General features: G+C 48.3%; 1 protein-coding gene across 2 annotated transcripts in view; it reads right to left on the reverse strand.

The window, feature by feature from the left end:
- The window catches only part of LOC116980297 (transmembrane protease serine 3-like), a 34,655-nt gene extending 29,433 nt beyond the window's left edge, over positions 1 to 5,222 (reverse strand). The window contains exons 1-2 of one of the 2 annotated variants that reach the window (XM_033032381.1): positions 4,999 to 5,222; positions 1,590 to 1,740 (exon numbers count right to left, since the gene is read on the reverse strand). In XM_033032381.1, coding sequence (XP_032888272.1) covers positions 1,590 to 1,740; positions 4,999 to 5,013 — 166 coding nt within the window. In that variant the 5' untranslated portion in view covers positions 5,014 to 5,222. The remainder of the gene's footprint in view (positions 1 to 1,589; positions 1,741 to 4,998) is intronic. The other variant, XM_033032380.1, reaches the window with a different exon arrangement.
- Between the last annotated feature and the right edge of the window lie 4,902 nt (positions 5,223 to 10,124).

Genomic DNA, 10,124 nt, shown 5'->3' on the forward strand with positions numbered 1-10,124 from the left:
ACACTCGTCCCACCTGCCCGCTTTTGGCCCATATCCCTCCAAACCTGTCCTATCCGTGTACCTGCCTAACTGTTTCTTACAAGTTGGGATAGTCTCAGCCTCGATTAAGTTCAAGTTCAAGTGAGTTTATTGTCACAGGCCCTTCGGCCCACATTGGCCAACATGTCCCAGCTACACTAGTCCCACCTGCCCGCGTTTGGCCCATATCCCTCCAAACCTGTCCCATCTATTTACCTGTCCAAATGTTTCTTAAACGTTGGGATAGTCCCTGCCTCAACTACCTCCTCTGGCAGTTCGTTCCATACACCCACCACCCTTTGTGTGAAAAGGTTACCCCTCAGATTCTTATTAAATCTTTTCCCCTTCACCGTAAACCTCTGTCCTCTGGTCCTCGATTCACCTACTCTGGATAAGAGACTCTGTGCCTTCTGTGGCAGAGAATTCCACAGATTCACAACCCTCTGGGTGAAAAGGTTGTTCCTCATCTCAGTTCTAAATGGCCTACCCCTTATTCTTAAACTGTGCCCCTGGTTCTGGACTCCCCTGTTGGTGGGGTAGAGAAAATCCTTTGGTCAGGTCAGCACAGTGGCGCAGTGGTAGAGTTGCTGCCTTACAATGTCAGAGACCCGGGTTTGATCCTGACAACGGGAGCTGGATATTGGCCCAAGTGTGTACAACTAGTATTCACTGGAATTCTTTCCCACAGGAGGCTGTGGAGGCCAAGTCAATGGATATTTTTAAGGCAGAGATAGATAGATTCTTGATTAGTACAGGTGTCAGGGGTTATGGGGAGAAGGAGGAAGAATGGGGTTAGGAGGGAGAGATCGATCAGCCACGATTGAATGGCAGAGTAGACTTGATGGGCCGAATGGTCTAATTTTGCTCCAATCAGTTATGACCTTATAAACAAAACTAAGTTTTCAAGAGAGAGTCAGATTTAGCTGTTAGGGCTAACGGAATCCAGGGATATGGGGAAAATGCCGGAACGGGGTATTGATTTTGGATGATCAGCCGTGATCATATTAAATCTCCTAATCTGAGAAAAGACATTCTTGCCATAGAGGGAGTACAGAGAAGGTTCACCAGACTGATTCCTCGGATGTCAGGACTTTCATATGGAGAAAGACTGGATAGACTCGGTTTGTACTCGCTAGAGTTTAGAAGATTGAGGGGGGATCTTATAGAAACTTACAAAATTCTTAAGGGGTTGGACAAGCTAGATGCAGGAAGATTGTTCCCGATGTTGGAGAAGTCCAGAACAAGGGGTCACAGATTAAGGATAAGGGGGAAATCTTTTAGGACCGAGATAAGAAAAACATTTTTCACACAGAGAGTGGTGAATCTGTGGAATTCTCTGCCACAGAAGGTAGTTGAGGCCAGTTCATTGGCTATATTTAAGAGAGAGTTAGATGCGGCCCTTGTGGCTAAAGGGATCAGGGGGTATGGAGAGAAGGCAGGTACAGGATACTGAGTTGGATGATCAGCCATGATCATATTGAATGGCGGTGCAGGCTCGAAGGGCCGAATGGCCTACTCCTGCACCTGTTTTCTATGTTTCTATGTTTCTAAACTAAAGAAAGTCACGTTACCTGCCTCGGCGGGCAATACTTTAGCTTCGAGGATGTTGAGAATCCGTTGCGTGACGTTGGGAATGGCGGTGGTGGGGAGTTCCTCTTCGGTCACTGACACTATTTCGATCTTTGCGTCATCCTCTGCGTTCCTCGTTGGCTCAGATTGTCGCTGACCGTGAGAGAGGAAACAAAAAACCAATACATTGGCGTTGTCACAACTTTGCTGTGCTCTGGGGATGAGCATCAGAGACTTTGACCAATGACCCAAAGATGCAAGGTTAAACCTTTCAATCAGAGGGTAGTTACGGCCCGTCCCACTTTGGGATTGTTTCGGCGACTGCCGGCGACTGTCACAGTCGTAGCAAGTCGCCGAAAATGTGGCGACTGGACCCCCTCCCCCCCCACTACGACAATGTCTACGACAGCCTACCACCTAGTCGACATCAAGCTACCGACAACCGGCGACCCACTAGCACGTCCACCTACGACTACACAGGCGACAACCTACGTCAACCGAAGTCAACCGAAGTCCACTTGCTTTACAACAAGATGAATCGAATATAGGAGCAAAGAGGTCCTTCTGCAGTTGTACAGGGCCCTAGTGAGACCACACCTGGAGTATTGTGTGCAGTTTTGGTCCCCTAATTTGAGAAAGGACATTCTTGCTATTGAGGGAGTGCAGCGTAGGTTTACAAGGTTAATTCCCGGGATGGCGGGACTGTCATATGCTGAGAGAATGGAGCGGCTGGGATTGTATACTCTGGATTTTAGAAGGATGAGAGGGAATCTCATTGAAACATATAAGATTATTAAGGGCTTGGACACGCTAGAGGCAGGAAACATGTTCCCGATGTTGGGGGAGTCCAGAACCAGGGGCCCCACAGTTTAAGAATAAGGAGTAAGCCATTTAGAACAGAGACGAGGAAACACTTTTTCTCACAGAGAGTGGTGAGTCTGTGGAATTCTCTGCCTCAGAGGGCGGTGGAGGCAGATTCTCTGGATGCTTTCAGGAGAGAGCTAGATAGCGGAGTCAGGGGATATGGGGAGAAGGCAGGAACGTGGTACTGATTGGGAATGATCAGCCATGATCACATTGAATGGCGGTGCTGGCTCGAAGGGGCGAATGGCCTACTCCTGCACCTATTGTGTATTCTCTATTGACTAGCTACGACCCTGTCGGTGACAACTGAAGACTCAAGCCAATTCAGATTCTTCAGATTAAAGGAATGGGTCACGTTTCGGGCCGAGACCCTTCTCCAATCTGAAGAAGGGTCTCGACCCAAAACGTTACCCATTCCTTCTATCCAGAGGTGCCGCCTGTTCCGCTGAGTTACTCCAGCATTTTGTGTCTATCTTTACCTTAGACTTTCGGAGAGATACAGCACGGAAACAGGATCACCGAGTCCATACAGGACCCCGTACATTAGTATTATCCCCCAACACACCAGAGGCAATTTACAATTTACATGAAGCCAATGAACCTTCAAACCTGCACGTCTTTGGGGTGTGCGAGTAAAATGGAGCACCCGGAGAAAACCCACGTGGTCACAGGGAGAATGTGCAAACACTGTACAGACAGCACCCGTTGTTAGGATTGCACCCTGGTACAGTACCAGAGACCCCGATTCGACCCTGACCAAAGGTGCTACCTGCACGGAGTTTGCACGTTCTCCCTGTGAACCGCGTGGGTTTTTTCTCCGGGTGCTCAGGTTTCCTCCCACACTCTAAAAACGTGCATCTTTGTTGGTTCATTGGCTTCTCTACATTTTCGCTGGAGCGTTGGATAGAATTAGCGCATGGGTAATCGCTGGTCAGCATGGACTCGATGGGCCGAAGGGCCAGTTTCCACACTGTATCTGTAGACTACACTAAACCAAACGACCTCCTGTATCAGCTTGTTCCCTACACCCGCCACCGAATGAGTGGAAATCCTCAGGTTCCTATTAAATCTTTCCCCTCTCAACTCCATGGATATGATTTTCTTCATTCTTTTAAGTCCAATCTACGAGATGGTCTCTCCCTCAAACTCCTGCACTCCAGAGAAAAGAATCAAAGTGTGTGCAAAAAAAGACACAAAGTGCTGGAGTAACCCAGCAGGGCAGGCAGAATCCCTGGAGAACATGGATGGGGTCCCGACATCCTTGTCCTCCAGTGCTGGAGATAACTCCAGCACTGTGCCATTTCATAAGCCAGCATCTGCAGTTTATTTTAGTTTAGAGATAGGGTGTAGAAACAGGCCCTTCGGCCCACTGGGTCCGCGCTGACCAGCGATCCCTGAACACTAGCACTTTCCTACACATCAGGGACAATTTACGATCTCTTCCCAAGCCAAATAACCAACAAACCTGCTCGTCTTTGGAGTGTGGGAGGAAACCGGAGCACCCGGAGAAAACCCAACGTACAGACTCCGTACAGACAGCACCCGTTGTCAGGATTGAACCCGGGTCTTTGAAGCCGTGAGACAGAGACTCTACCGCTGCTCCACCATGCCGGCCCTCCCCCGGCCTCTTCTTATAGCCAAACAGAGTTAACAATAGACGATAGGTGCAGGAGTAGGCCATTCGGCCCCTCGAGCCAGCACCGCCATTCAATGTGATCAAGGCTGATCATCCCCAATCAGTACCCCGTTCCTGCCTTCTCCCCATATCCCCTGACTCCGCTATCTTTACGAGCCCTATCTAGCTCTCTCTTGAAAGTATCCAGAGAACCTGCCTCCAACGCCCTCTGAGGCAGAGAATTCCACAGACTCACAACTCTCTGTGTGAAAAAGTGTTTCCTTGTATCCGTTCTAAATGGCTTACCCCTTATTCTTAAACTGTGGCCCCTGGTTCTGGACTCCCCCAACATCGGGAACATGTTTCCCGCCTGTAGCGTGGCCAAGCCCTTAATAATCTTACATGTTTCAATGAGATACCCTCTCATCCTTCTAAACTCCAGAGTGTACAAGCCCAGCCGCTCCATTCTCTCTGACGTTTCAGATCGGAAGTGGGAATCACACAAAGAGATGCTGAACATCACAAGAAGAGTCGGCTTGGCACACAACTAAGGCTTTTCATTGCACCTCGGGACAAGTGACCAAAAAAACTAAAAGTAAAATAAATGTCTGGAGAAAGTCTGGAGAAACTCAGCGGGTGAGACAGCATCTATGGAGCGAAGGAAATAGGCAACGTTTCGGGCCGAAACCGTTCTTCAGACTGATGGGGTTTCGGCCCGAAACGTTGCCTATTCCTTCGCTCCATAGATGCTGCCTCTCCCGCTGAGTTTCTCCAGCATTTTTGTCCACCTTTGATTATCCAGCATCTGCAGTTCCTTCTTAAACTAAGAAGTCTGTTCAATTGAGACACGCATCCATCACACAAAACTTTCCCCATAACAACCGACCAAAAAGATGACTTTTCATAGCTCTTGTTATCCCTGGCTAACTTACTTCCACGGATGACATTTCGTACAGGGGCGGTGATTCCAAGTCGGGATCAACGCATGACTTGATCCAAAGAGGAAGTCGCACGGATAGTCTCCGCTGTCTGGTGAAGCCGCCTGTCAGAGGCACTGTGACTGTCTCGAGCTAGCGGATAGTTCAGTCCGCGGCTATCCGGTTTCCCCTCTGCTGAACAGGTGCCCATAGAAACCAGGCATCACCGCAGGGCTCCTCATTACGGTCAGAATCAAGAGGTAAGCCAACACCACTTTGTGGTTGACACATAAATATAACAGGAGGTGTGTGTGTGTCAATGGGGCATGATGCACACAGAGTTTCTGAAGAAGGGTTTCGTGCCGAAACATTGCCTATTTCCTTCGCTCCATAAATGCTGCTGCACCCGCTGAGTTTCTCCAGCATTTTTGTGTACCATGGTGCACACAGGTCCAGCTCAGTCGAGGTCAATGTCAGGGGTACCGAAGTACAGTGAGATGTTTTTGTTGCGTGCTAACCAGTCAGGTATTGCTCTGAATCTTCTTGCAGTGCGGATGAACCGTCTTGGCGATCGTTTCGCTGAGTACCTCTGCTCAGTCCGCCTAGGCCTTCTTGATCTCCCGATTGCCAAACACTCCCCCTCCCATTCCCACACTGACCTTTCTGTCCTGGGCCTCCTCCACTGTCAGAGTGAGGCCCAGCGCACATTGGAGGAACAGCACCTCATATTTCGCTTGGGCAGCTTACACCCCGGCGGTATGAACATTGACTTCTCTAACTTCAAATAACCCTTGCATCCCCTCTCTCTCCATCCCCTCCCCCATTCGAGTTCTCCGACTAGTTCTACCAAAGATCCTACAGCGAGCAAGATAGATCACTCGACGAAAAAGACGTAGTACGGTCATGGACAGAATCATGGGTAATTTTCGGCCCCATTTCCGTAACCGGCTTCCGTCTCCGGACCAAAGATCGCGTAGGACACCAGTGCGGAGACGGAAGCCGGTTACGGGAACATCAAAGTTATTTGGGAAAAATCTTCTCCTCATTTTCAGAATTATAATTTATTAACACAAACTGTTCCCCCGCAACGTTGATTACACTGCGAGTCGGGTCGGGTCGGGTCGGGTTACGGAAATGGATGAAAAAAAGGCCCATGTTCCGCTCCGTTGCGTACTACACGTCAGCCCATTGCATTTAGCAGGAGTGGTCTATCTTGCTCTGCTATAGGATCTTTGAGTTCTACTGTCCTCCTGGTTAAACATTACTGACTTTATGCTGTGTTGTCATCTTCCCTTCAACTAACAGTGAACCATTCTACTTTTTTCCCCTTTCATCTGCTTTGATCTGTCATTTTCACACCTCACCCCTCCATATCTCCAGACTTTGGTTCCAATGTAGGAAGGAACTGCAGATGTTGGTTTACACTCAAGATGGACACAAAATACTGGGGTAATTCAGCAGCTTTCACCCAAGCGGTATGAATATTGACTTCTCTAACTCCAAGCCGGGGAGTGTGTTCCGATCCGTCCCGACGTCGGAGTTTCGATCATCCCGACGAGAGGGCCTGAACATCTGTAGCAGCAACTGCAGAGGGTTCAAGGCCCCACTGTATCTCTAAAACTAAACTAAACTAAACTCCAAAAACGTACAGGTTGTTGTCGTTTTAATCAGCTTTGTCGTAAAACATATAAAACGCTGGAAACACTGAGCAGATAATAGGCTATAATAGACAATAGGTGCAGGAGTAGGCCATTCGGCCCTTCGAGCCAGTACCGCCATTCAATGTGATCATGGCTGGTCATCCCCAATCAGTACCCCGTTCCTGCCTTCTCTCCATATCCCCTGACTCCGCTATTTTTAAGAGCCGTTTCTAGCTCTCTCTTCAAAGCATTCAGAGAACCGGCCTCCACCGCCCTCTGAGGCAGAGAATTCCACAGACTCACCACTCTCTGTGAGAAAAAGTGTTTCCTCGTCTCCGTTCTAAATGGCTTACCCCTTATTCTTAAACCGTGGCCCCTGGTTCTGGACTCCCCCAACATCGGGAACATGTTTCCTGCCTCTAGCGTGTCCAAACCCTTAACAATCTTATATGTTTCAATCACGCAGCATCTGTGGAGAGAGAAACAGAATTAAGGTTACTGTTACGATAGAGTCATCGTGTGATACAGCGTGGAAATTCAGCGTGGAAAAGTGTTACTCCAACATTTTGTGTCCTGCTGTTCAAAGACTTTAGTTTAGTTTAATTTAGTTTAGTTTGGTTCAGTTCAGATTAGTTTTAGTTTCGATAAGAAAAACAGCATGGAAACAGGCTCTTCGGCCCGTAGTGTAGGGTAGTGTAAATGTGCGGGGATCGCTGTAGGGTAGGTGCGGACTCGGTGGGCCGAAGGGCCTGTTTCCGCACTGGATCTCTAAACTAAACTAAACTAAACTAAACTAAACTAAACTAAACTAAACTAAACTGAACTGAACTGCCTATAATGTACACATCCTATGGATATTCAACGCCAAACTTCGTGAAGAGTACTTGCATCGCTGTATGAAGTGGGGTCAAGGAAACAGCAGCACATTGCAGCCCTGTTTCTATCAAGTTGAGTAGATTAGATTAGATTAGATTAGATTATTTAATGACCACACAGTCAAACTGGTGGAATTCAGGTTCAGTACAGGATGTTACAAGGTAGGCTGATTCCCGTCAAACATAACATAAAACACAACATCATACAATATACAGTACATGCATGGGGAGGATATGTGCTGTTATCATAGTGTGTTCAGAATTCGGATTGCGTGTGGGTAAGAACTGTTTTTAAATCGAGATGTCTTGGCGGGCAGTGAGCTGTAGTGCCTTCCAGATGGCAGCAGGTGGAAGATGTGGTGAGCTGGGTGGGAGGGATCAGAGATGATTTTCTTCACCCTTGACACGGACCGTTTGTGATGGAGTGATTCTATTGATGGAAGGGGAGTGCTGATGATTTTGGATGCTTTGTTAACTATGCGCTGTAATTTATTACGGGAGTGAGTGTCTAAACTGCTGAACCAGACTGTAATTGATGAAGTGAGCATGCTTTGGATGATGGCTGTGTAGAATCGGATTAGGAGGTGTTTCCTTACTCTAAACTTCTTGAGCTGGCGGAGGAAGAAGAGTCTTTGGTTGGCTTTTTTGTAGATGTGATTTGAATTGATTTTCCATTTGAGGTTATTGCTTATGTGAGTGCCAAGAAATTTGAATGAGTCAGTGGTGGATATGGGTTCGCCTGAGATGTGTAGGGGGGTCTTGGGTTGTGCCTTACGTCTGAGATCAATGATGAGTTCGTGTGTTTTTGATGTGTTGAGTAAGAGGTTATTATCTGTGCACCAAGTGACTGCTCTGTGTGTTTGAGTGCGGTATTCTGTTTCATTATTGTTCGAGATGAGACCTATGATGGTTGTGTCATCTGCGTATTTATATATTTTAACTGAGCATAGGAGCAAAGAGGTCCTTCTGCAGTTGTGCAGGGCCCTAGTGAGACCACACCTGGAGTATTGTGTGCAGTTTTGGTCCCCTAATTTGAGGAAGGACATTCTTGCTATTGAGGGAGTGCAGCGTAGGTTTACTAGGTTAATTCCCGGGATGGCGGGACTGTCATATGCTGAGAGAATGGAGCGGCTGGGCTTGTACACTCCGGAGTTTAGAAGGATGAGAGGGTTTCTTAATGAAACATATAAGATTATTAAGGGTCTGGACGCGCTAGAGGCAGGAAACATGTCCCCGATGTTGGGGGAGTCCTGAACCAGGGGCCACAGTTCAAGAATAAGGGGTAAGCCATTTAAAACGGAGCCAAGGAAACACTTTTTCTCACCTTGTAAACCTACGCTGCACTCCCTCAATAGCAAGAATGTCCTTCCTCAAATTAGGGGACCAAAACTGCACACAATATTCCAGGTGTCCAGATGCCGAGAGGTGTCCTCAGCTCTGGCTGAACACCTTCTAATCATAGTGTTCAAAAAGGAACTGCAGATGCTGGAATATCGAAGGTACACAAAATTGCTGGGGAAACTCAGCGGGTGCAGCAGCATCTATGGAGCGAAGGAAATCCTTCGCTCCATAGATGCTGCTGCACCCGCTGAGTTTCCCCAGCAATTTTGTGTACCTTCTAATCATATGTGTGGACTCGATAAGAAGAGGAGTGTATAAAGTTACAAGCAAGCTGTTTACAGCAGCAGAGGGTTAATATTTAGTTATAAGTTAATTAATGACGTATGGGTCGAAGCAAATATGAAAGATGAACCGCAGACCAAACATGCACACATCACACTTTAATCTTCTCCCCCTGGATATGAGTGTGGTTGGACTGCACTCCGCAGCCACGATTACCAGTGGAAGTTGCTCAATGCCAGGCGGTGCACTCCCTGTCATTAATCTGTGTCGATCACCGCTGCGGGGAGGAACCTCTGGAGCTGGTGGGATCAACGTTGCCACTGGAGCGGGAATGGGTCGCCTGTGTGTCTACGGAACAGCGTTTCCATGTGAACGAGAGGAGCTGGTGGGGAAGACGTGACGGGGGGAAAGGAGCGAACGCAGACGACCACGGCTCCGTTGACTCGTTCCAACTTCACCCCTCCCACACACGCCGCCTCGACCACGGAGGAAAGGCGAAGGCAGTGGGGGCGTGTGGGCGCTCCGCCTCTCCGCGATGGTAAGCGTGGACGCCCCATGAAGTGGAGGGAACAAGGGATGCTGGAGTTTCAGTCGACACAAAATGCTGGAGTAACTCAGCGGGACAGGCATCATCTCTGCAGGGCTCTTCAAGACGGTTGGAGGCAGGTTCTCTGGATGCTTTCAAGAGAGAGCTAGATAGGGCTCTTCAAGATAGCGGAGTCAGGGGATATGGGGAGAAGGCAGGAACGGGGCACTGATTGGGGATGATCAGCCATGATCACATTGAATGGCGGTGCTGGCTCGAAGGGCCGAATGGCCTACTCCTGCACCTATTGTCTATTGTCTTTTGTCTATTGGAGAGGAGGAATGGGTGACGTTTCGGGTCAAGACCCTTCTTTAGAATGTCCCGTTGAGTTACGTACTCGAGCATTTTGTGCCTATCTCTGGTTTAATAGACAATTGACAATGGGTGCAGGAGTAGGCCACTAGGAGTAGGAGTACA

Source organism: Amblyraja radiata, chromosome 14 (genome assembly GCF_010909765.2).
Source record: "Amblyraja radiata isolate CabotCenter1 chromosome 14, sAmbRad1.1.pri, whole genome shotgun sequence".
Classification (NCBI taxonomy): domain Eukaryota; kingdom Metazoa; phylum Chordata; class Chondrichthyes; order Rajiformes; family Rajidae; genus Amblyraja; species Amblyraja radiata.